General features: G+C 57.8%; 1 protein-coding gene across 9 annotated transcripts; it reads left to right on the forward strand.

Moving 5' to 3' along the window:
• Positions 1-7,002: 7,002 nt before the first annotated feature.
• ATP13A2 (ATPase cation transporting 13A2) lies at positions 7,003-23,945 on the forward strand. 9 transcript variants are annotated; one of them, XM_084875226.1, is made up of 29 exons: positions 7,003-7,219; positions 11,450-11,544; positions 11,653-11,835; positions 12,140-12,198; positions 12,362-12,488; positions 12,622-12,698; positions 13,700-13,777; positions 13,980-14,049; positions 14,814-14,948; positions 15,043-15,109; positions 15,362-15,493; positions 16,096-16,251; positions 17,388-17,498; positions 17,584-17,630; positions 17,707-17,895; positions 18,886-19,092; positions 19,521-19,616; positions 19,696-19,855; positions 19,959-20,079; positions 20,180-20,304; positions 20,849-21,009; positions 21,128-21,244; positions 21,389-21,468; positions 21,760-21,912; positions 21,993-22,089; positions 22,691-22,914; positions 22,998-23,149; positions 23,290-23,456; positions 23,538-23,945. In XM_084875226.1, exons 1-29 carry the CDS (start codon positions 7,210-7,212, stop codon positions 23,685-23,687), a joined length of 3,546 nt encoding a protein of 1,181 aa, XP_084731352.1. In that variant the 5' UTR covers positions 7,003-7,209; the 3' UTR covers positions 23,688-23,945. The 9 variants fall into 9 exon arrangements, with proteins under 9 accessions (XP_084731352.1, XP_084731351.1, XP_084731353.1 ...); XM_084875225.1 differs by having other exon boundaries at positions 7,009-7,219; positions 12,619-12,698; XM_084875227.1 differs by having other exon boundaries at positions 7,009-7,219; positions 12,619-12,698; positions 23,361-23,456.
• Positions 23,946-25,522: the final 1,577 nt, after the last annotated feature.

The following is a 25,522-nucleotide window of genomic DNA, read 5'->3' on the forward strand; positions in this document are numbered from 1 at the left end:
GGACAGCCTTGGGCAAGTTCCTCTCTTTGCTCCTCCATGTACCCATCTGTAAAATGGGAGTCATAACTGTGTCTTCCTCACCCTCCCGGCACTTACTGAGGGCTCAGCAAATATCAACATGGTTAATATACAGCATCCCAACTTCTACTTTCACTATTAGAATTATTTAAACCCAAATCCTGATAAGTCTCTTTTCTTTTTTTTAATATGTTTTTATTGATTTGAGAGAGGGAGAGGGATACCTGAGAGAAAAACATCATCAACTGCCTCCCCCCGCCCCCACCACCACTGGCGATGGAGCCCGCAACCTGGACATGTGCCCTGACTGGGAAGTGAACCGATCTCCTGGTTTATGAGTCGATGCTCAATCACTGAGCAATGCTGGCTGGGCATGGTAAGTCTTTTTTATCTCATTGAGGCAAGGTTTACGATTCCTCCAGCCTGGAGGGTGACCCAGATCAGCTGTGTTAGTCCCACAAGTGCCCTCAAGGGACCTCGCACCACAAGCATGCATTCCCACAGTTGCTGCCAGGGTTCTGAGTCTGCAAGAGTAACGCTCATTGAAAACAGTGCACAGCAGGTCAGGTAAAAAGTGGAAGGGCCCCTCGCCCCCGAAAACGGCCCAAGTCCCCCATCCCCTGTTGACAGTTAATATATTCATTTCCTTCCAGATCTCTATGTCCTTGCACGTGTGTTATATATAAACTTCTCGTCAAAACAGTACAATATAATCTGTTAGCAGCTTTCTATTTTTCTTTTTTTTTTAATTGTAAGACAAAAGTTGCCATCTTAGCCATTTTAAGTGTATGGTTCCGTGGTGTGAAGTACATTTACATTATTGGGCAACCATCACCACCGCCATCTCCAGAACTCTTAATCTTGCAAAACTGAAACTGTCCCTGTTCAACAACAGCTCCCCATTTCCCCCTCCCAGCTCCTGGCAACCACCTTCTACTTTCTGTTTCCGTGCCTGACTGACCTCACATGACTGCAGTCATACAGTAATAGCTTTTTTGTGTCACATTTTCAGTTAGCATAAAGTGCTCAGGGTTCATTCATGTAGCATGTGTCAGAATTCCCTCTGACGAAAGGTTGAGAGTGACCTCACAGGGTGATCTGGTCATTCATTCCTAACAAGGGCAGACCGGCATGTAACTTTGCCTGAAGCGAGCCCTGACCATTGTTCCTGTGAATACCCCTCTGAAATGCCCCCTTTCCTACCCCTTCTTCAAAAGGGGGGCCACCGCTGAGCAGTCTGAATTCTTCTGCAGGCGATGCCCGTCTTGCTCTTTCCCACCTTTGAGTAATCTCACATTGCTCCTTAATCAAATGCAGAGAAGAAACTGCAAACGTATTTCCAAAACATTTATCTGTCTGCTATCTTCCAGGTATTTCTTCTGTTTGACTCAAACTTTTTTTAAAAAAAATTCTCTACAACCAAGACCGGTTTGGCTCAATGGATAGAGAGTCAGCTTGGGGACTGAAGGGTCCCCGGTTCGATTCCGGTCAGGCAGGTGGTCGATGTCTCTCTCATCGATGTTTCTAGGATAGAGAGCCCTTCCTTACTGTACAAAATCAATAAAATATATATTTTTAAAAATTCTCTACAAGTTTGGACATGCTTACATTTTTTTTAAATATATATATATATATATATATATATATATATATATATATATTTTTTTTTTATTTTTTTTTTTTTTTTTACAGAGAGGAAGGGAAAGAGAGAGAACATCAATCAGCTGCCTCCTGCACACTCCCTACTGGGGATGTGCCCACAACCAAGGTTCATGCCCTTGACCGGAATCGAACATGGGACCCTTGAGTCCGCAGACCGACGTTCTGTCCACTGAGCCAAACCCGTTAGGGCGACACTTACCTTTGTAAGGCTGAATAATATTCCATTGTGTGTATGTGTCACATTTTGTGTATCCAGTGATGGGTGTGTGTGTGTATAGATGTATTTTCTACCTTAGCCTTTTTAACCATCAGTTAAGAGCTCTGTGGTATAGATGCACCATACTTATTTAATCATCTTCCCTGCTATTTCATATCGGACAGACCCTGTTTTCACTCTTAGGAAAATCCCGAGGCTGCTTTTTACATTGAAACAATGAGGAAACCAAGGCTGCTTGTGCCATGATGCAGGCAGCGAAGAAGAATGTCTGACTCGCTGAGAATGAACCTAATGAGCTCTCTGGCTTTTAGCTTTGCAGACCAGGCGCCTTCAGCGTGGTATGGTCTAACAAGCATTTCTGGCTTTTTCAAGGGGAGATTCAAAAGCACTGCTCTCCAATATCCCCAGAGTGACATGCTGGTGCAGAGATGGATAAGATTTGCTCTCTGCCACGTAGGACCCAAAGTCACTAAGAAAAAAGGAACAAGCATTGAATTGGAATTTTAGAGAACAAGGTCTTTGCCCTTAAGTGTAGCATCTCGGAATCCTTGACCACCTCAGTAAGAACACACAGTACAGCCGAAACCGGTTTGGCTCAGTGGATAGAGCGTCAGCCTGCAGACTGAAAGGTCCCGGGTTCGATTCCGTCAAGGGCATGTACCTTGGTTGCAGGCACATCCCCAGTGGGAGAGGTGTGCAAGAGGCAGCTGATCGATGATTCTCTCTCATCGATGTTTCTGACTCTCTATCCCTCTCTCTTCCTATTTTAAACACACACACACACAGTACAGTGTCCTCTGGTGTTTAAGCCCAGAATTCAGAAGAGAACTGAAAAAACGGGCAGACCCCCAGGCCACGTGCGTGGAGGGCAGGAGGACAAAAGCCGCACCTTACTGATTTCTGTCAGCCGTGGGAAGGTCATGCTCCTTGGATTTGTGGGAAAATGTGGCTTTGCTCCTAATCTCTAGGTCTCTAGGGAAAGATGGGTTTTTCTCATGAATAACGTAATGGCTTGTACAGAAGACTTCTGCAACCCCAGCGACTGGTAAGAGGCAGGGTGTCATAAGGAGCTGCCACTTCAAATCAGCTTCATCGGGCGTCAAGTTTGCCAGTGTAGTTCCCTCTCGCTCTATTTAAACTCCAGCTAAATTGGGCTGTTATCCACCGAGAGTTTAATTTACTGCTTAGTTAACCGTTCGCTGGGTAGCAGACAGCAGGCGGATGTTCTAGTTCAGCAGTCACAAGACTTTCGTAATAGAACTGCGGACCTGCCCAGGACAGTGTTGCCTGCTTGATGCTACTTCTGTGTCCTCACTGTGGGCAGACAATCGACCTCCACTCAAAATAATATTGTGGGTGCTTCGAGTTTCTCTCAGACCAAAACCAAACATGTCTTCTTCACCAGCTTTTGGGAGTTCCTGCATTTCTGTGCCTCTTTTCCCATAAAATGGGAATGAATAGCATTCACCTCTCAGAACTGTGGTTGTCATCTAAATAAGAATAAACCTGGCCCTGGCCGGGCTGCTCAGTTGGTTAGACCAGTGGTCGGCAAACTCATTAATCAATAGAGCCAAACAGCAACAGTACAACGATTGAAATTTCTTTTGAGAGTCAAATTTTTTAAACGCAAACTTCTAACACCACGTCTTCAAAATAGACTCGCCCAGGCCGTGGTATTTTGTGGAAGAGCCACACTCAAGGGGCCAAAGAGCCGCATGTAGCTCGCGAGCCACAGTTTGCCTACCACTGGGTTAGTCCATCCTCCCGATACTCGAAGGTGGTGCGTTCAATCCCCAGCCAGCGCACATTCAAGGGTTAACCAAGACTGTATAAATAAGTGGAACAAAAAAAATCAGTGTTTCTCTCCCTTCCTCTCTCTGAAATTAATTTTCTTACTTGTTTTAAGAATAAATGTAAATTCTCACAAAACAAAAGTAAATATGTGAGGTGTTGGACGTGTTAATTCGATTGGGGGAGTCCCTTCACCTTGTGTGGGTCTATCAAAACATGTCCTACATTTTATGCAGCTTACAGTTTTGTCAGATATACCTCAATAAAGCTGGAAATTTGTTTCAGTAAATAAATACTTAACATTTTTTTTTTTTTTTTAAATGTGAAAAGCATCTAACTTGCAGTAGAGCAAATGCCCCATAAACTCAGTGGAGGGATTTGCCTCTAATACCTACCGGGTGAAAGGCCACCTGCTGGAGGCTGCAGGGACTACAAGCTGATCCATTCCCAGCCCCCTGGACTCCACAGTCCGGTGTGTTTCTGGCATGACTGGCCAGAGTTGGAGGTGTCCAGTCCAGAGGATGGTTTTTCTGTGCAAGGCTAATGCTGCTCGTTTTCCAGCTCTCAGGTCGCCGGACTGCTCAGTGCAAGGAGGAAGTGCCACCAACTGACCCTTGATTCTCTTTGGCCCCTTCTCCCCTTTGCCCAGGAAACTCCTAGCCAAACTGCTGAAACTCCACTTTGTCTAGACAGCCAGAATCTTGTCATGGGGTTCGTCGCTAGATAAGAAAACCCCTTGTGTTGTGAAAATTGAGTGAAATCTCGAAAAATAGAGAAGTGAGGCAATGCTCTAGAATAAACCTGTCCAAATTAGCGACTTTTCAAGCCTTTTGCCAGTCATACTGTGTCCTTCCTGTGAACCCCCAAGAGAGCCGCGGCCCTGGGAAGTAGCCTCCTCCGTCTCCAGCATCCTGACCCCCGGGTGGCAGGAGCCCAGCCCGCAGACAGCCCAGGGACCCCAGGGAGAGCCGCTTCCCCAGAGGTAAACCTGGATCGAAAGCCGGGCCTCCCACATCCTCTGTGGTTTGGAAGGAAGCTTCCTCTGGCCTCTTTCCCCGTCAGAGTGATGGGCACCGGGGCAGGTCCTTCCCAGATGGCTCAGAGGATGGAGCCTCTTCAATGCCAATATGAAGAGTGAGGGGACCAGTCTTGCAATGCAGTCCCAAAACCCATTTCTCATGAAGCTTCTAGCCCAGTGCCAGGATCTAAAGAAAGTCACTGGCTCTATCAAGCACCTGCCACCTCATTTCGTTCTCTCAACAGCTTTCATTTTACCAATGAGGAGAGCGGCTCAGAGAGGGAAAGTGACTTTTTCAAGCTCACACAGCTAGGAAGCAGCTGATGCACATCCAGACCCAGGTCTCTCTGGTGCCAGAGCCCAGCCCCTGGCCACAGTACCACACTGTCTCTTGGCAAGTCCATCTGAGCAGGCCTATTTCTAAACCCGGCCATCCTGCTGCCATAGGGTCTGGGTTCCCCTGGTTAAGTAAGTGGGCTAAGCCCTGGGGTAGAACGTGGCACTGCTTCGTATGTAGTAAAGAAGGAAGATACACCTGCCCAGAGCGACATGGTCAGAAGTGCCTCACAGAGATGTGTGTGGACACAGGGACACTCTGTGAGGATGCACAGGAGGCCTCTAAAATGCCAGAGAAATATCCAAGGCATAATCCAGGTCCCAGAAGCCTCATGACATGACCCATAGACACACCTACACAGGTGGGATGCATGAAGGCTCCTGAAAGGAACCAGAGATGTCATACTTATTCATCTTTTTGCCCCATAGTGACAGGCACAGACATGGTGCTCTAATCCTGGGGTCAGAGGACTCTGGACTAAGGACCTCCAAAGATGAAGAGTGGGTCAGACCAGGGAAGGATCAGGTTAGGGCCAAGGATAGGAGTGGGCCTCGTAGGCTCGGGGCAAACCAGCAGGTGCAAGCAGTGATACAGCCCTGGCTGCAGGTGTAGCGGGGCCAGCGCAGGTTCTAGGGCAAACCAGGGAAGGCTCAGGTTAGGGCCAAGGATAGGAGTGGGCCTAGCACTGTCCTGTGTGCTTTTCATGCTTTTTCTCATGTGATCCTCATAACTTTATGTAGTAGGCATTGCTAATGTCATCAACACCCTATATTGATTAAGAAATGAGCCCCCACACACACAAAAAAAGAAAGAAAAGAAATGAAACCCAGAGAGGTTAACTGACTTGTCCAAGGTTACACAGCCTAGAAGAGATTGAGGCCACCTTGAACCAGCATGCATAATCCTTAACTACTGATGCAGCTGGGGCTGACTCCAAGTGTGCAGTGCATAGTGAGTGGGTGGGGGGTATTAGGGGTCCAGTGCATGGATTCATGCACTTTGAAAGGAATGGTGGGCTGCGAGGTTGTGGTAGGCACAAGGGCAGGTCTCAGCTCCTCCATCCCATCTGCTGTCAGCCCCACTTCTTCTTCTTCTGCTGCTGTTTGCATCTGCTGACAGCATGGAGCAATTGGGGTCAGCACCAGCAGCAGTGCAAGTGGGGGCTGCTGCCCTGATCACCCCTCAGGAGCAGGGGGAGGTGGAGAAGCCTTCAGGGGCAATCAGGGCAGGCAGCCACCACTTGCACCCACTGATGGGGGAGTAGTTGGGACTGGCCCTGGGCACTGGCAGCAGGAGCAAGCAGTGTCTCCGGCGCTGGCTGTGGATGCGAGCGGGGCCAGTACTGGCAATGGTTGTGAGTGGGGCTGGCGCTGGCAACAGGTGTAAGTGCCGGGGAAGGACCATGGTGTGCAGGAGCAAAGAATTTAAGAAACCACCAGAAGCTCGCCCTGATTACAGCAACCAGCGCCCCACCTTGGTCTGGTGCCCCCGCTCACCTGCTCCACCACCACACTGCAGCCAACGCCCACCATGTTCTGCACATGCCCCCTAGTGGTCAGTGCACATCATAGCAACAGGTTGTTCCACTGTTCGGTCTATTTGCATATTAGACTTTTATTATATAGGATTTCTTAGTGACACACTACTGTGGACGTCAGTGTCACCTGTGTGAATCTGTGTTGTGTCTTAGGAGTCTATGTGTGTGTCTAAGGGTCATTGTGTCTTTATCTCTTAAATGTCACTTCTCTTCTGTTTGTGAATTGGTGTGAGGGTTGTCGTGTACTTGTGTTTGTGTGTCTGTACGTTCATGTGCCTCAGGGTTTTTCTATCTGATTCCTGGCGAGTCCCCTCTCTGTGCGCACGTGTCTGGGGGCTGAGGCATCTCTTTCTCTGCGCCTGCGTTGGAGGCGGCTCAGACTACAAGTCCCAGCAGCCCCTGCGGCGCGACGGACGACGTCTGACCGCAGTGGGTGGGGCGGGGCTTGGTGGCGCTCAGAACCGGACTGCGGCACCTACCTTCCCAGGCGCCCACAGCTGCTAGCGAGCGCCCGGGCCGCCAGCCGCCCTCCCGCCCTCCGCCTCGCGCCCCCGCCGCGGGGTTTCGCGACGCCCAGGCCCAGGCCGCGGGCCACAGCGCCGGGCCGGCGATGAGCGCGAGGAACCAGCATGAGCGCAGGTGAGTGCGCGGCACCGGCCACCCAGGAGCCGGGCGCAGCCCCCGGGCTGCCCGTCACAGTTGTCAGGGGGCGACATCCCTCCTTGGCGTCGCTAACCGGGGTGCGATCCCGGGGGCGTCCCTCCGCCAGTCCCCTCCGCCGTCGCGGATGGTCAGCCCTGGGGCCCTTCCAGGGAGGCCAGGAGCCCGGGGGTGGCGCCTTCCTGCAGCGCCGGGAGGGGAAGCTCCGGGGCGGTGGGGGCCGTGGCGGGCGCAGGGCACTGCCCCCGCTCCCCCCGGCCTCGCTCCCGCCAGTGCGGCGGCTCTCCAGCTGGGGGAGAGGCATGGAGGCCGCAGCATCCGGGGCCTCCGAGCAGTTTTATTTCCTCATGGCTGAAATAATGGGGTGTCCTGAGGTACAAAAGGCCACTCCCATCCCCTGCCTCGGCCCCCAGAGGCAGCTTATTAACATCCAGGTCCAGGGACCACACCTTCCATGTTGCCATCACGGGCTTCCCAGGCCCATGGTTCCTAGAGTCTAATGTAAATCCCACCTGTTGAGAAAGGTGGCCAACCGACCTTTTTCTGTCCAGGAGGTTCTTTCCTCCGTGTCAGTCACTCAGACCCCAGACCTCAGCAAAGGGCCCGCCAGGGCTTGGGCATCCTCTGCAGCTGCAGGCCCCTCCGCCAGGTCTCTCCTTCCCCTGCGGCCCCGCAGTCCCCACCCCCAAAGTCCAGAATGCACCCAGGGTGAGGGAGGGGGGAGGCTGGGGAAAGATGGCCCCTGGACTCCGGTCCAGGGCTTGGGGTGCTGCGGGCAGGTTGCCCCTCACCCCCCTAGTCTGGCAGAGGAGAGGAGTCGCTGGCCACAGGGGAACCACACACAGGAGGAGGCAGCACTGCGGTTCGGCTGCTGCGAGACCCGAGACCCCAGCAGGAAGCCCGCTTCCGGAGGAAACCAGTTGCCCAGTTAGCTTTGACTCCAGCCCCTCTGTTCTGCCCCCAGCATTGGGCCCGGGCTGTGGAGGCAGGCCACGCACAGCTGTGTGGCTTTGGACATGTTAATCAACCTGTTTGTGCCTCATTTTAATGGGGATCCTAATCCATGCTTTTCTCCACGGGGTGGCTGTGACGAATGTGCTTATTTAGACCCATTTGTTCCCAGCGTCTCCCCTGCCAAGCTGTATGACCCTGAACAAGAAACTTCGAAGCTTTGTTCCTCAGTTTCTTCAGCTGTAAAATGGGGATAATAGTCTCTCCCTCAGAGGGTTCTGCATGAAGGTCAATTGCTTTTTATTCAGAAGAGCAATGCAACCCTTATGAACGTGTTCTTGTCCCACACAATCTGCATGTGCCCGCTCTGAGCTGGAGGGATGGCGAGATCAGACCCTTCCCTGCCCTTCCTATGACACCCCGGGGGAGACTGAGATGTTGAATAGATAAACAGGCACCTCAGAGTGCGTGCATCCTATTGAGAGAGTGTCCTGGGCTTGACCTTGGCAGGAGACTAGATCTCCACAGGTGTGACTTTCTCCTTCAAGCATCTCTGCCTTTCTTCTTCCCTGGGTTGACTGGAAGAGAATCCACGGGAAAAGACAATGGCGGGTGTGTGATCCATTGGGGAGGGGGGGAGTGAGCAGGTGAGGGTGGCACCAGACGGGCACTGGCAGGACCTTCAAGAGGGGGGCTCACTGGCCATTGATCACTTATTCTCATCATTGATGTTCTATCTCTCCCTCTCCCTTCCTCTCTGAAATCAATAAAGATGTATTTAAAAATCACACACACAAGAAAGGGCTCACACCTCTGCACCTCACAGCGGACTGACCTGAGGCAGGAGGTGGCCATAGTGACACCTAGCACCGTCGCGTCCATGCCCGGGCCGTGAGATGGGCAGGCATTTATTCCGTCATCCCAGAAGTGCCTCCTGAGCCCCTGCCACGTGCAGGCACTCGGAGCAGGATGGCCGGTGACCCCCGGGCAAGCCTGGCGTCGTTGGTGGATCCGGGTGGTGGGCAGAGAGGCCCTTTCCAGCTGAGACAGCCATGAGCTGTCCCTCCGGGGCCTTAAGGCTGTGGAAGGAGCTGGTGGTGCGTGTGGAAGGAGCTGGTGGTGCGTGTGGGAGCAGCGGCACAGCTGTGAGTGTCCGGGCCAGGTGGCAGGAAAGTGGAGGGAGGCCTGGGAAATGGGTCAGAGCAGAGCCACACCTCCCTGGCTGGGAGCCAGCAGCCACTGACCTGGCATGTGCCAGCCCAGGCTTCCGGAACCTCAGACACCCCGGGTGGCTCCCACTTCCTCCTGTGCCAGCTGCTTCGAGGTTAGGATCCTAGACTTGGGGAGTGGAAGCCCCGAGAGGCTGAGGCACTTGCCTTGCAAACAAAACAAAACAAAACAAAAAAACACCGCTTGTTCATAAGAGAGCCAGGAGCACAATTACTGCGGAAGTGATGACGGTGGTGAGGCCCTGCTTCAGAGCATGGGCTTAGATCCGAACCCCGCCTCTCCCTGGCCTCAGTTTCCCACTGTGTAAAATAGGGATAAATGAGGGCCTGCTTCGTGGGAATAAGTGAATGAACAGATGTGAAGCCCCCGGAGCAGGGCCAGGACTGCTCAGCCCCTTAAAACGTGAGGTGCTCTTCCCTTATAGCACGGATCCTCCAGAGGACACTGTCAGGGTGAGAAGCTACCCACCACCCCCTCGGAGAGCGGGGCTCCGGGCTGGTGGGGACCAGCACAAAAGACAGGAAGGACTGCATGCCACTGGACTGCACCTTTGCAGGGGGCAGGCAGGGGGCTGTTGCTTGGTGGTGGCAAGCGCCTGAGAACCCAGCGTTGCCAGACAGATGTGTCATTGCCCTGCAGGTCCGAGCCTCTGCCCCCCATGCCAGGAGCCAGCCTGAGTTCCCCCCAGGGAAGAAGAGTCCCTGGCCTCCGGCCCCTCTAGCCTTGAGTAAACTCCTGGCCAGAGTCTCTGATAGCGCGCGCGTGCGCGTGTCTTTGTGTGTGTGTGTGTGTGTGTGTGTGCGCGCGCGCTGGTCTGTTTGTCTTTCTGGAGCTGGTGGCTTCCATCTGTCTTCTGAGTGGACAGAGGAGTGATTGGCGGTAGGTGGGGCTTGGGCTAATTTGGTTTCTGAGTCATCGCTGTGAGAGCAGCTTCAGGAGGTGCAGGGCATATGCCTGTTCTCTGAAAGTGCCCACGTAGACCCCAAAGGCACAGGATCTGGACCGGAGCCTCGGCGTCCTCATTTGCATAATGGGGAAAAGGAGTCCCCTCATCGTGTTGCTGGGTTAAATGAGTTAATTGGAGTAGAGGCTTAGAGCAGCTCTTGTCACCTGGGAAGTGTTTAATGGATATTGGCTGCTCTGATTATGGTGACTACCGTAGTAATTATCATCCCCATCACAAGGCAAGGAGATGGGGGGCTGGATAGGAGACAGCCTGCCTGGTCTGATGGGACACGTGGCCCCAACCCGCAGGGTGTTCCCGGTGGCAGAGCAGAGGGATCAAACCCACCCTGGGTCTGCCTCCCTGGGCCTGTGTGATCTCGGGCAAGTTACCCAGCCTCTGAGCCTCGTTTTCTTCCGTAGAAGGGATACTCTGCGCTTACGCGGCAGGGTCATGGTGTTAACTGTAGAAAGAGCGGAGTAGAGCCTGCACACGGTGCCAGGAAAGGCAGACCGTTCAGGGTGGCTGTGGCTCGGGAAGCTGTGGAAGCCTAGGTTTGGAGACAGCGCAGCTGAGGCTGTGATACTGTGACAGTGGCAGGTGCCTGGGGGCTTGCTCAGCTCACCCCTCCTCTCCGGTGCACCCCCAGAGGCTGGGTTCCTCCTCCGCACTCCCATTCCACTTTTGGGGTGAGGCTGCCCTCAAAGGCGGGCTGACATTTCATCAGCGCAAACAGGACTTCTCTGATCTCCTCACTGCCTGGCCTGTGCTGGGCTTGAACAGGGATAAGCATCCGATCCTGCCTTCAGGGTGGGACCAGATGGGAACGTGGGACACAGCAGTCCCCGGAGGCTGACAGCAGCGTGTATGAGCACTGTGGAAGCTCGGGGTGCTCCCCAGGCTGCGTCCCCCAGTGCTGGGCCCAACCCCAGGCAGAAGTCACCAGACATTGTGCCTGAGAACCACGGGCCGGCCAGATACCAGGCTCAGGAAGACCAGCTTATAACGACGCTGCTTGTTAGGTTTAGAGAAATGAGGAAGAGGAGCTCCCTGCCCCCAAATGACCTTTGCCTTTCCGCCCACAGACAGCAGCCTTCTGGTGGACGGCACGGCCGCCAGTTATGGGACCCTGACGACAGAGCCATCTCTCGATCCCCTCAACTCCTCAGCTTCATCCGTGGTATGTGGGCCAGCGGGGGAGGTTGGCCTGACACCGGGCCGCCCAGCTCCTGGCCTCCTCCTGCCACCCTCACCCGCCCCCACCGGCCTTCTCTCCCCTCGCCCGCAGAGGCTCAGCGGCTACTGCGCGAGTCCATGGAGGGTTATAGGCTATCACGTCGTGGTCTGGATGATGGCCGGGATCCCTTTGCTGCTCTTCCGCTGGAAGCCGGCCTGGGGGCTGTGGCTGCGATGCCGGCCGTGCAGCCTGGCCCTCGCCGAAACACTCGTCATCGAAATAAGAGACAAAGAGGTGAGGCCACGCCGGGCAGCCTGGAGCGGGAGGAAGGTGGCCCGGCGTCGGGTTGGCAGGTGGAGGACTCTCGGGTTCACTCCAGCCTGGCCACTGATTTCCCCTGGGACCTTGCGCACTGTTCCCTCTGGACCTCAGCTTTCCCATCTGAGCAGTGGGCGGAAGGGGCAGGTTGGGTGTTCCTGAAGAGGTCCACCTATATTCTTGATCCCTGCCTCCTCCAGCAGGGGCTGCCCGGCTGAGGGGGGGAACCTAAGGGGGAGGGGGTCTCTTCCAGGACTGAGTCCACTCCTCTGTGTTCCAGGATAGTTCGTGGCAGCTCTACACTGTCCAGGTGCAGACTGAGCCCATCAGCGAGGGCAGGTAAGGCAGCCCATCACCCTTTCCCAGAAGCCCCTGTTCCCCGGCCCCCCGCCCACACAGGCTCTGGCACCCTCCCATCCCAGGGACAGAGGGTGGCTCTAGGGGAATGGGGAGGTGGCGGGTTAGACCACAGAGCTCTACAGTACCCCCACACCCTCCCCAGCCTGGAGCTGCCCCCACAGCCCCAGGCGGAGGACGGGCGGAGCCAGGCTGCTGTGGGGGCAGTTCCGGAGGAAGCGTGGAGGGACACCGCCCGGCTCCACGGGAGTGAAGAGGCACTGAGCGGACAGGTGGGTTCCCGACGGGTCCTTGCCCCGCTCCCGGCTTTACTTTCAGACTCTGTATTGTGCGTGCGTGCGTGCGTGCCCCAGATGAGCGCTGCTCTGGGGCTGCTGAACCCCAGCCTCTCCTCTCCCCCAGCAGCGGCTGCTGCGGTACTACCTCTTCCGGGGCCAGCGCTACGTCTGGATAGAGACCCAGCAGGCCTTCTGCCACGTCAGGTAGGGGCCTGGGCTCCTCCCAGCTCTGCGCCGTGGCCTCCTGGAATCACGGGCACGCCACTGGGCCGGGGGTCTCTGTAAACAGGGCATGAAGAGAGCCCGCCTCCCGGGCTGTCTCGAGGGGGAAACTCATAAGTGTCGTGTAAGGCTCGGCCCAGCCTCTGGACTCACACCATCTGATTGGGGTCTGGTCCCAGCTCTGCCACCTACTAAGCGCTTTATAAATGTGAGCTTACAACACATCCGAGTAGAGCCCCGAGAAGCAGCCCCTGAGTCCCGGATTCCAGTGCGGAGTTTGCCTGGACGGTGATCCGAGGAAACCCCTGGAAGTGAGGTGGCCAGGCAGGCGCCAGGGCAGTGGTTATCGTGGCACCTGGAGCCCATGTAGAGCACACACCCGGGTGTCCTCACCCGCAGAGTGAGGAGGCGGGGGTACCTGCCCATCACCTCCCTCCCACTGCTGGTTGCGGGCAGAGCGAGCCCCTGCAGCTGGGAGAGCCCTAGGAGTCTGCACTGAGCTTCGGCGTCACGCAGAGGTAAACGCCGGGGCACATGGGGTGGCACCAACGGCCTCTGCTGCATACGAAGAGCAGCAAAGATCGGCCATGGGTTTGTCGCTTAGTAAGTGCCAGGCACTGTGCAAGCACTTGGCAGGCTTACCTCACGTAACCTGCCGCAGCCCTCAGGTTGGTGCCGCCACCGTTCCCCTGTTGCAGATGAGAAAACTGAGGCCCAGAGGGGCTAAGTGACTTTCCTAAGGCATCATTGCTCTTGTCACTATTGAATATTGTCACCTCTCATTGTTCTCTTTCCTGGCTGAGGGTTTGGGGCCAATCCGAGGAACCAACGAGAGGGTTAAGCCCAGGGTTAGTGAGGGACCTGCTTTCCCTGGGAGCTTGTGTGGCAGAGGTGGGCCAAAGGGGCCGGGGGGGGGGGAGGGGGGGTTGGGAGGTGCAGAGCACAGGCCCGTCACCTACACAACGCCCCTCCCCACCTTCCAGCCTGCTGGACCACGGCCGCACCTGTGACCACATCCACCGCTCCCGCTCCGGCCTCGGCCTGCAGGACCAAGCCGCGAGGTGTGTGCTGCCCTGGACCAGAGGGCCCAAGCCCTGAGAGCTGGGGCGCCTTGCCCCACCCCGCGTGCTGCCTTCTTCCAGTCACTTGCCTTCTCTGGGCCTCAGTTTCCCCAGCTGTAAAATGGGGAGCTCTTACTCCAACCCAAGAGGGTCCAGCTGCCACAGCCCCTTTCGTCTGATGGCTTTGCCCCTTCTCTTACAGGAAGGCCATCTACGGCCCCAACGTGATCAGTGTGCCGGTCAAGTCCTATCTGCAGCTGCTGGTGGACGAGGTAGGCTGTCCCTGGGCTGTGTCCCACCCCTAGCCTGGACTGGCTGTGTCACCTTGGCCAGGGGCTTGCCTTTCTGGGCCAGACCATACTAGCTGTCCCCTTCTCCACCGTAGAGTCATCTCAGGCCCAACCTCGGTCAGCTCAGGGTGAGGAACGGGAGGTTCTGGCCCAGACCGGGGACTAGAAGCCAAGGTGAACCCACACAGCCGGGGCCTGTCCGTGCACCCTCCTCATTCTCCCACAGCCCCGCGAGCAGGGACTGGGAGTGGGGACACTGCTCACATATAAGGAGCATGAGCTTCAGAGCGGGGTTGTGGCAGGGCCAAGGTCACTCAGGGACAAGGGAAGCTAGTGACCCTGATGCTTCGAGTACAGTTACCCTCCCAGCCCAACAGATGCCCATGAAGGGCAGAGGTTCTTGGAGTCTGGTCTGATGTGAACCCTAGTCAGCCACTTGGGAACTCTGTGGGCAAGTGGTTTAGGCCTCCTGTGCCTCGGTTTCCTCACCTGTAAAGTGGAGCTGATGGCAGCATCTGCCTGGCGGAATTGCCATCACGTGTGTGACCCTTAGAGGAAGTGCTTCTTGGGCCCGGCATGCGGATGCCCACGTCCTGCGCCGAGCGAAGAAGCTGGGGCTGGAGGGCCGCCTGGACAGACTGACAAGGGCCTGGCTGTGGTCCGGTGACCGCTCAGGGCGCTCTGCTTCCTGTGGCTGGGCCGCCCTGGGAACCCAGGGCCTGACACTGCCTCCTGCCCCTCCCCAGGCGCTGAACCCCTACTACGGGTTCCAGGCCTTCAGCATCGGGCTGTGGCTGGCTGACCACTACTACTGGTACGCCCTGTGCATCTTCCTCATCTCCTTCGTCTCCATCTGCCTCTCGCTGTACAAAACCAGAAAGGTGGGCGATGTGAGGTGGGTGGGGTGGGGCGGGACAAGTGGGTCCCCAAGGGGGGCTCCACCCATCCACTCCCTGCTTGTCCCCCTGATTACAGCAAAGCCAGACCCTGAGGGACATGGTCAAACTGTCCATGCGAGTGTGCGTGCGCCAGCCCGGGGGAAGTGAGAGCTGGGGAAGGGAGGGAGGGAGATGGTGGAGGTGGCTGGGGAAGGGGGAGAAGGGGGGGGGGGTGAGAGCTGGGGAAGGAGGGGAGGAGGGGGAGGTGGCTGGGGAAGGGGGGAGGTAAGAGCTGGGGAAGGGGGAGGTGGGGGAGGTGGCTGGGGAGGTGGTTGGGGAAGGGGGGGCGGTGGGGAAGGAGGCTGGGGCCTCCCCTTCCCCGCTCCGGGTCATGCTGAGGTTTCGCTTGCCTGTAGAGGAGGAGTGGGTTGACTCCAGCCAGCTGGTGCCCGGAGACTGCCTGGTGCTGCCGGAGGAGGGAGGGCTGATGCCCTGCGACGCCGCGCTGGTGGCCGGCGAGTGCGTGGCCAACGAGAGCTCTCTGACAGGTCAGCCACCCTGGCCCGCAGCTCCTGCTTCTCCCTCCCTACCCAGCCCCTCAGCCTGGCAGCAGGACTTCTGGTTTGAAGGCGGGGAGGTGGCTGGGGAAGGGAGGGAGGTTGCTCTCAGCCAACAACCTGGCTTCAGCAGCCCTCGGGCCCTCAGTAAGAGATCGCTACTCGGCCAGGCAGCGGGCTCGGGGCTCTGCTCTCAGCCCCTCGTGTCAATACCTGCATTGGTTTGAATGATAAAAATAGTACAGCTTGTTATAAAAGAATTCTAAAGGAAGGATGCGGTCTCCCCCAGCCTCTGCCCCTGCTATGCGTATGTGTGCACAGGCACACTCCTCACTCCCCCGAGAGAGGGCTCCTGGTAACTGACTGGCTGCACACATCCTTCCGGGACTGTCTCGCTGTGTCTTCCTGTCGCTGCCCTCTCTGCCCTCAGTGTCCCTCTCTGTAAAATGGGGGCAGTGGCTTTTCACACGTGGTTATGAGAGTTACATGAGGCCTGGGGCTGATGAGACAATTTCCCACGTAACTCTTGGTCTTGTTGGTGGGACGGGGGCGGGGCACAGAGGTCGTCATGGACCTCACACCACATCCTGCAGGGGAGAGCGTTCCAGTGCTGAAGACGGCCCTGCCCGAGGGGCCAGTGCCCTATGGCCCAGAGACCCACCGGCGACACACGCTCTTCTGCGGGACCCTCGTCTTGCAGGCCCGGGCCTTCGTAGGACCCCATGTCCTGGCCGTGGTGACCCGAACAGGTAGGAGTCAGGGAAGCAGGGAGGGTGCTGGGCCCAGCACCCGGAAGAGAGGCCTGTCCGTGCGTCACCCTCTTCATTCAGGGGACATGGGGCAGGGGGTACCCATCTCTGCCGCTGCCCTGCTCGGGTTGGCTGGATGGGAGGGATGTGGCGAGCAGAAAGAGCCCGCCTCCTAGGAAGGGAGCTGTGCTGTGCAGGAGCCCCCTACGCATGGTTTCCGTTACTGCAGGCAGCCATGGCCTGAACACATGAAGTGGAAAGTTCCAGAAGTGAACACTTGTTTGGTTTTTAAATTGCACGCTGTTGAGTAGCATGATAAAATCTCACGCAATCCCGCTCTGTCCCACCGGGACGTGAGCTTCCCTCTGCCCGGCATATTCACACCGGCACTGCCCGCCGCAGTCACTTCGCCCGCTCGGTTGTCAGATCAGGTGTCAGGAGTCAGGAACCCCTTCCTTCCTTTGTAATGACCCCAAAGTACAAGAGTAGTGATGCTGCCAGTTGAGATGTGACAGAAGCGTAAAGCGCGTCCGTTGAGTGAAAAGGTGAGTGCCCACAGGAGGAAACAGTATAAACAGGGTGCGATACCGTCCACGGTTCCCGGCTCCTGCTGGGGGTCTCGGAACACGTCCCTTTCAGATACGGGGGGACTACTTACCACTTCAGCAGGTTCTCGCCATCTGGGAATGAGACCCATTGTCACCAGATCGGACTTACTAATTGAGTTTTTATAAACTCAACAAGAGCTGGACAAGGCCTGTGTGACCTCAAACTGGTTAACTTTTTAAAAAATATATATTTTATTGATTTTTTACAGAGGAGAAGGGAGAGGGATAGAGAGTTAGAAACATCAATGAGAGAGAAACATCGACCAGCTGCCTCCTGCACACTTTCTACTGGGGATGTGCCCGCAACTAAGGTACATGCCCTTGACCGGAATCGAACCTGGGACCCTTCAGTCCGCAGGCCGACGCTCTATCCACTGAGCCAAACCGGTTTCAGCTCAAACTGGGTAACTTTTAACCCTGGAGCATTATGTCTCCCAACACCAGCGCTGCAGGCGGGATGGGTAGGGATTGAGGAAACCTATCTTGACCTTCAGCATCCCCTGCATCAGTTTCCTCATCTTCTCACAGGGTTCTGCACGGCTAAAGGCGGGCTGGTGAGCTCCCTCTTACATCCCCGGCCCATCAACTTCAAGTTCTACAAACACAGCATGAAGTTCGTGGCTGCCCTGTTTGTCCTGGGTGAGTGTCCCCGTGCCCCAGTCTGCCGTGGTCCCCGAGGCCCCAGCCTGAATCCCGCTGAGTCCCTCCCTCGCTGTCTCCCCAGCTCTCCTCGGCACCATCTACAGCATCTTCATCCTCCACCGAAACCGGGTACGCCTGGGGCTGGCTGGGTGGGGGCTGCCAGGAGGAGTCCAGGGCCCTTGGCATTCACGGTGCCCCCTGCCAGGTGCCTGTGAACGAGATTGTGATCCGGGCTCTGGACCTGGTGACGGTGGTGGTGCCGCCCGCCCTGCCAGCCGCCATGACTGTGTGCACGCTCTACGCCCAGAGCCGGCTGCAGCGCCGGGGCATCTTCTGCATCCACCCGCTGCGCATCAACCTGGGGGGCAAGCTCCGGCTGGTGTGCTTCGACAAGGTGGGGGCCGTGGGCGGGGCTGGCGTGGGGCGGGGCGCAGATAGGCATCACGGCCAGGCCTCCCACTGCATTCTCCACTCAGGCTCTGTCCTGGGGTGGAAAATGTCTGGAATCATTAATTCATTTGTTTGAGAGCCACTGAGGGCCTACTGTGCGCTCAGGACTACTGGGGACCCATCAGTGACCCTCAGAGATGGAGATGGGTATGGGTGTGTGTGCGTGCGTGCTCCCCTTACAGCAAGTGAGCCAGGGAGCACAGAGAGCCACCGGTGTGATGGGTTTTAGGAAGGAAGTGAGTGGGGTACGTGATGGGTGGCACATGGGGATCACTCTCCTAGGGCAGTCAAAGAGCAGGTCCCTGGGTGACCTCAGTGAGGAGTGAACCACACAGATGTGGCAGGACAGGGGCGGGGTGTAGGGGCAGTTGGGAAGGAACCTTGGAGGAGTAGGCCACGTGCTTGGGGCCCCAGGAACAGTGGGGAGATGCTGTTCTGGGGCCAGAGGGCCCATGGAGAGTTTTGAGTGGAAAGGGTGTGCATGATCAGATTCTCAGAGTCCCCAGGCTAGACGAGGAGCCAGACAGGTAACTGATGAAAGTGTAGGAAATGCAGGCATTCTTTTGTTTGTTCATTCATTCATTTAACAATTACATTGACCAGACCTTCTCCCTAATACTGCAGAGAGCAATGGATGGGGTAGCAAAGAGGCCGTGGGTGGGAGCCCAAAGCCAGGACACCTGACCCAACCTTAGGACTAAGGAAGACTTCCTGGAGGAAATGATGCCAATGAAACAGCAGGGGCTGGGGAGGGCCGATCGGCATAGGGATCCAAATGTGCAAAGGCCCAGAGACGAGAGAGGACCTCTTCTGGCTCCAGCTCTGGCTCCTGGGCTCCCATGGGACCCACCTGGCCTGGGGTGTGGGCGCCCAACCCATCGGGGCACAGCTCATCCCAGGCCTCACCACCGGGCTGCCCCCTTGCCCCCTGCAGACAGGCACCCTCACTGAGGATGGCTTGGATGTGATGGGTGTGGTGCCCCTGCAAGGGCAGGCCTTCCTGCCACTGGCCCCAGAGCCCCGCCGCCTGCCCGTGGGGCCCCTGCTCCGAGCACTGGCCACCTGCCACGGCCTCAGCCGGCTCCAGGACACCCCAGTGGGCGACCCTATGGACCTCAAGATGGTGGAATCTACTGGCTGGGTGAGGAGGCCAAACAGGGTGGCTGGGCCCTAGGTAAGCCCACCTGGTCTTCAGTCTAGGACTTCCAGGGTGGTCTGTTGTGCCACCATCAGCAGTAACTGGCCAAGGCCACGTGCTCAGCACCTACTGTGTGCCAGCACGCTGTTGTGCGTCTCTTCCACGTACTCCTCCCCGTGGCCCTGGGAAGGAAGCCTCAAGCCTGCTTCACAGGGAGGAAGCTGAGGCTGAGGGAGATTTGCAATCGCTTGTCTAAGGCAGAGTCTGAACTTGGGTCCCCCTGACCCCCAAGCCCACATTCTTCTGTTCTATCCAGCTTCTCATTAAGGAAGTCTTTCCTAAGTCTGACTGAATCTCCTGCTGCCTCTCTCCATGGGCTGAGGACCCGCTGCCCAGGTCCTCTGATGCCAACCTCTCTGCCTGCCTCCCAGGTCCTGGAGGAGGCGCCGGCAGCAGTCTTGGCATTTGGGTCCCAGGTGTTAGCAGTGATGAGACCTCCAGTTCAGGAGCCCCCACTGCAGGGCATGGTGAGCTGAGGGTGCCTGCGGGGGGGTGAGGGGGGGAACTCCACAGGCCAGCCCCTCAGCTGCCCCTCCGACCCTGCAGGAGGAGCCCCCGGTGCCCGTCAGCATCCTTGGCCGCTTTCCCTTCTCGTCAGCCCTGCAGCGCATGAGCGTGGTGGTGGCATGGCCAGGGGCCGCTCAGCCCGAGGCCTATGTCAAAGGCTCCCCTGAGCTGGTGGCAGGCCTCTGCAACCCCAAGACAGGTGAAGGTCCCCTGGTTGGCCTTGGCACAGAATGGGGTGGGCGCCCAGCCTCTGCCCCTGCATCCCCCTTCTTGTCCCAGTGACTTCTGCCTCCGCCTGGCAGTGCCTGACAACTTTGCCCAGATGCTACAGAGCTACACGGCCACTGGCTACCGCGTCGTGGCCCTCGCCGGCAAGCCGCTGCCCATCCCACCCAGCCTGGAGGCAGCTCAGCAGCTGACCAGGTGGGCCCTGGAAACCAGGCCTCAGGGGAGCCTGAGCAAGCAGAGCCAGAGCTGGGGGAGGGGCCTCGTTCACTGCGTGACCTCTGACCCCACCCTGCAGGGACACCGTGGAGCAGGAGCTGAGTCTCCTGGGGCTGTTGGTCCTGAGGAATCTGCTGAAGCCAGAGACCACATCAGTCATCCGGTCTCTGCGGAGGACCTGCATCCGCACGGTCATGGTGACAGGTACGCAGGGCCAGGTCCCGTGAGACACGTCAGGGATCTCTATACAGTATCCCTCCCATCTGGTTATTGTAAGCCCATCTGACATGAGGAAGGTGAGGCTCAGAGGGAGTCCTGACTCCAGAGGGCCCAGGGGTGGTGTGGGACAGCCTGGCTCCACGCCCCCGGCTCACCTGCTGGATGGCCTCCGAGGTCTGGTTTCCACCTCTGAGAAACAGGGAAAATTACAAAGGTTGAGACAGTTCCATGGAGCGAAAAAAGCAAGATTCTAGCCAGGTGGCACGGAGGTGCCCGGCAGGTCTGTTTCCTCTGTCCCCTCGCCTCCCACACGCTCTTTCCAGCAAGGCCCCCCGCGCTAAGTCCTATGTGTGGAGCTCGAACCCAGGCCCGTCTCTAGGGCCTTTGATGCCTCATTTTATAGACAAGGAAACCAAGGTTCACGAACACTGATAACCTGTCCAGCCTCAGTGCCCATCCGTGAGTGGCAGGGTGAGTGAGGGTGGCCCCTGGAAAGCAGCTGGACCCTGACCTTGCCCATGCCCTCCAGGGGACAACCTGCAGACAGCAGTCACTGTGGCCCAGAGCTGCGGCATGGTGGGCCCCCAGGAGTGTCTGGTCATCGTCCACGCCGCTGCCCCTAAGCAGGGCCAGCCTGCCTCCCTCGAGTTCCTGCCCGTGGAGCCCTCTGTGGCTGTGAACGGGGCTAAGGTGAGGTTGCCCAGAGCTCCTGACACATGCCCAGCTGGTGCTCTCACTCCGTGTCTCCTGATCCGCCCCAGCAGTCGGGTGGACAGGGGGAGCTGAGCTGAGCTTCCTGGGCCCCCAGGATCCTGAGCAGGTCGCAAGCTGTACCGTGGAGCCAGATCCCCGATCCTGCCGCCTGGCCCTCAGCGGGTCCACCTTTGCTGTGCTTAAGAAGCACTTCCCCAGTCTACTGCCCAAGGTAGGGCTTAAACAGCCTCCCTGGCTACCCCCACCTCCCGCTGCTCTGCTCCTTCCTCTTGGCTCCCCGCCCCCATCCTGTGGCTGCCTTACACACACACACACACACACACACACACACACACACACACACTTGTGCTTCCAGGTCCTGGTTCAGGGCACTGTCTTTGCCCGTATGGCTCCTGAGCAGAAGACAGAGCTGGTGTGTGAGCTGCAGAAGCTTCAGTGAGTGCACGTGGAGGAGAGGGAGGGGGAGGGGGAGGAAAGGGGATACATGCTGGTCCAAGAGTACCTGCCTCCCACCTCAGGGGTCAGAGAGAACCCATGCAGGCTCCTGGGCTGTCATTCCAAACTAGTCATTGCACCCATTTACTGAGCACCCACTATGCACCGGGCACCATGCAGGCAGTAGGGACCCAGCCATCCCCGTGTTCTCCCAGCAAGCCCGGGAGGCACCTCACAGGCTCAGAGCCAGCTCATGAACTCAGGCCAAGCCTGCCCGCCCCTCTGTGCCAGGTACTGTGTGGGCATGTGCGGAGACGGCGCCAATGACTGTGGGGCCCTGAAGGCAGCAGACGTGGGCATCTCACTCTCCCAGGCCGAAGCCTCGGTGGTCTCGCCCTTCACCTCGAGCATGGCCAGCATTGAGTGTGTGCCCATGGTCATCAGGTGAGGCGCGCAGGGGCCCGTGGGCGAGGGCTGGCCCGTCCGCCAGCCCAGGTGCCCTAATGCCCATACCTGCTCCCCAGGGAAGGCCGCTGTTCCCTCGACACGTCCCTCAGCGTCTTCAAGTACATGGCCCTGTACAGCCTGACCCAGTTCGTCTCCGTGCTGATCCTCTACACGGTGGGCATGTGCAGCACACCCTCCCAGAGCCGGGCCAGGCCCCGGGAGAGGGACCCTCGGGAATGGTTGGGAGCCCAGCCGGTTCTGGGCTAGGTGGTGTGGCCGCGCCACTGGCGTGTGGCTCCTGAGCCTGGTGGCCAGGCTGGTATGTACAGAGCCTGTGGGCCCGGAAACTGGAGAGTGGTTCTGCCCTCCTGGAGCTCCCCGTCTGCAAGGGACACTGAGGCAGAGCCCAGGCCTGGGGAGGAGGTGGGGCCAGGCGTGGGACGGAGCCAAGGCCCCGGCCCTTTCTCCTGTTTCCCCATCGGGCAGCTCAGCCCCTCTCTGAGCACCTGCCACGCCCCCGTGGAAGCCATGCTACAGCAGGTCCTTCGTGTCTGGGGTCTGTCCCGTGTCCACCTGAAGCCCGGGGCTTTCTGTGGGCAAGAACTGTGCCTCCCCTAACCCAGTGCTGCACGAGGCAGAGCCTAAGTCCCCCGAGGCCAGGACTTCCCTGTGGAAGGGGAACCTGCCCTCGCAGTCAGCGCAGATGGAGAGGGACTCCCTAAGCGTGGGGCTGGGGCCTCCCCTGTCACACTAGCGGCTGCCTTTCCTTCTACAGATCAACACCAACCTGGGTGACGTGCAGTTCTTGGTCATCGACCTGGTCATCACCACCACAGTGGCCGTGCTCATGAGCCGCACGGGGCCGGCGCTGCGGCTGGGGCGGGCTCGGCCGCCGGGGGCGCTGCTCAGCGTGCCCGTGCTGAGCAGCCTGCTGCTGCAGGTGGCCATGGTGGCCAGCGTGCAGGTTGGGGGCTACTTCATGGCTGTGACCCGGACCTGGTAAGTAGGGAGCCCGTCCCCAAATCCCACCCTGCCGTGGTCTCTGCACATTATCCCCTGACGCCTGGTCCCCGTACTCACAGGTTTGTGCCTCTGAACAAGACAGTGCCCGCGCCAGACAACCTGCCCAACTACGAGAACACGGTGGTCTTCTCCGTGTCCAGCTTCCAGTATCTCATCCTGGCTGCAGCCGTGTCCAAGGGGGCGCCCTTTCGCCAGCCGCTGTACACCAACGGTGCGGGCGGGATGAGTGGGGTGGGGCGGGATGGGCACAGGGGGGTGAGGGGCTGTGGGGGCTGGTGCCTATGCGGGGGAGGAGGTCCCCCTGGTTTGTGTGTGTGGGTTCCCTGGCCTGACAGACTCCCCTAACCCTAGTGCTCTTCCTGGTGGCCCTGTTGTTCTTGGGCTCCATGCTGGTGGTCCTCCTCCTGGTCCCCTGCCTGCAGAGGCCACTGGAGCTGAGAAACTTCCCCAGTGGCTGCTTCAAGCTGATGCTGCTGGGCCTGGTCGCCCTCAACTTCGTGGGGTCCTTCATGCTGGAGGTGGGGTCCCGGGGACTCGGGGGGCGGGGAGCATCCACACGGCCATCCCCCGCACTGGCCCTGTTGTCTCTCTCTCTGCAGAGTCTGCTGGATCATTGCCTCCCAAGCTGCCTACGGTGGCTGCGGCCCAAACAGGCCTCCAAGAAGCGGTTCAAGCAGCTGGAACGGGAGCTGGCGGAGCAGCCCTGGCCACCGCCCACCTGGCCGCCGCCCACCCGGCCTGAGAGGTAGTGCGCCCCATCCAGCCCACTGGACTCTGACCCCTGCCTCTGAGCCACCGGCGGCCCCGTCTGCAGACACCACGACCCCCACTGCAGCCCCGAGGTTGGCGGTTGTCACACTCCTGCCCCACGTCTGCCCAGCCAGCCTCCCTCCCCCACCAGAGAAATGCTAACTGTCCTCTGCAAACACCCCCATAGAGACAGCAGCCTCCGCCCCATCCGCCGCTGTCAGTGTAGCAAATAAAGTCATTATTTTATTGTCTTGTCAGTGCTGCTTCCTTCCTGGTACCTGAGCCAGGTGCCCGGCTGGCAGCCCCTGCCACGTGTCTGCTCCCGGTGCCCCTGAGTTTCCAGACCACCGTAGACACCTCTCTGGGCCTCCGTTTCTGTAGCAATATTTCTGGGTGCAGCTGTGCCTGGTGCTGGTAGGCCTATAGCATTGTCACGTCCCCTGTTACAGACACGGAAACGTAGCGGTCACACAAGTCAGAGGTGGGGCCGGATGGCTTTGACTCCAGGATCCACTCTTACCCTGCCCACCTTCCGGAGAGGCAGAAAGACAAAGGACTTGCCTCGGGCAAGTGCCCTGCCTCCTGGCACTTAATGGGACAGCTCCCTTCTCTCCCCACCCACTTCCTGGGACAGGTTTGTGGTCCAGTTCCTCCCTCAGGTGTAAGTCCAGGCTCTGAGCCCACAGCTCCCGCCCTGTGTCCTGTCCTCCAGGGAAGGGGAGGTGCTGCTGACTTCACCCCACCGGCCGGACAGTGGCCAGGCCCTACTCTGGGGATGGACCTCGGTGGTCGGCCCATTGGGCTGGGCAGGGGAGAACAGGAAGCAAAGGCTGATCCCTGCCCTCCAAAGGCCTGCCAACCCCGTTACTGGAAGCCCTGGTATCATCCCCAGCAGGAGCTCAGTAAATGTTGAGTCAAACAGAAGGGATAGGGGTTGTGAAAGTTAACGGAATATCAGGCACATCCGCAGAGCGGCAGTGGGCGCTGAGTCAGCCGGCAACTGTTCAGTGGCGTTTGCTGTTCAAGGGGAGGTCAGAGGACACACTGAGAGGCCTGGGTGTGAATGCCCCTCCGCCCTCAGCCAGTTCATGCGTTTGGCTCAGCGGTTGAGCATTAACCTGTGGACAGGAGGTCACGGTTTGATTCCCGGTCAGGGCACATGCCCGAGTTGCTTGATCCCCAGTGGGGGGCCATGCAGGGCGTTTCTATCCCTCTCCCTTCCTCTCTAAAATCAATAAAAGTATTGTTAAAAAAAGAAAAAGGGACCGGTTTGGCTCAGTAGATAGAGCGTCGGTCTGCGGACTGAAAGGTCCCAGGTTCGATTCCTGTCAAGGCCATGTACCTTGGTTGCGGGCACATCCCCAGTAGGGGGTGTGCAAGAGGCAGCTGATGGATGTTTCTCTCTCATCGATGTTTCTAACTATTCCTCTCTCTTCCTCTCTGTAAAAAATCAATAAAATATATTTTAAAAAAGAAAAAGGGGGAGCAAATCTCCCAGAGCACACCCCCCCACTCCTCCCTCCTGAAAAGCCACCCCCTCTGCTAAGGCCCTTCGGGCCAGGGGAGTGGGTAGAAGCAGCAGAGGATCTGGAAGCCAGGACCCGGGGGGGTAGGCAGCTTTGGGGCCTCGATTCCCCCCTTTTGACAAGAGTAGGGGGTGGGGTTTCTACCAGGCCATTTCCTCTTCTACTTACGAGGGATTGTGCCTATTAGGGGTGAAGGCAAAGGGAGGGCACAGAGGGCTGGGGTGACCCCCGGGGACCATAGCACTCGGGATGACAAAGGTGACAGACACTGAATGTGGCAGGTGTTCATTCTACAAACCAGCACCGAG

Source organism: Pipistrellus hanaki, assembly GCF_964339955.1.
Source record: "Pipistrellus hanaki genome assembly, chromosome: 2".
NCBI lineage: Eukaryota > Metazoa > Chordata > Mammalia > Chiroptera > Vespertilionidae > Pipistrellus > Pipistrellus hanaki.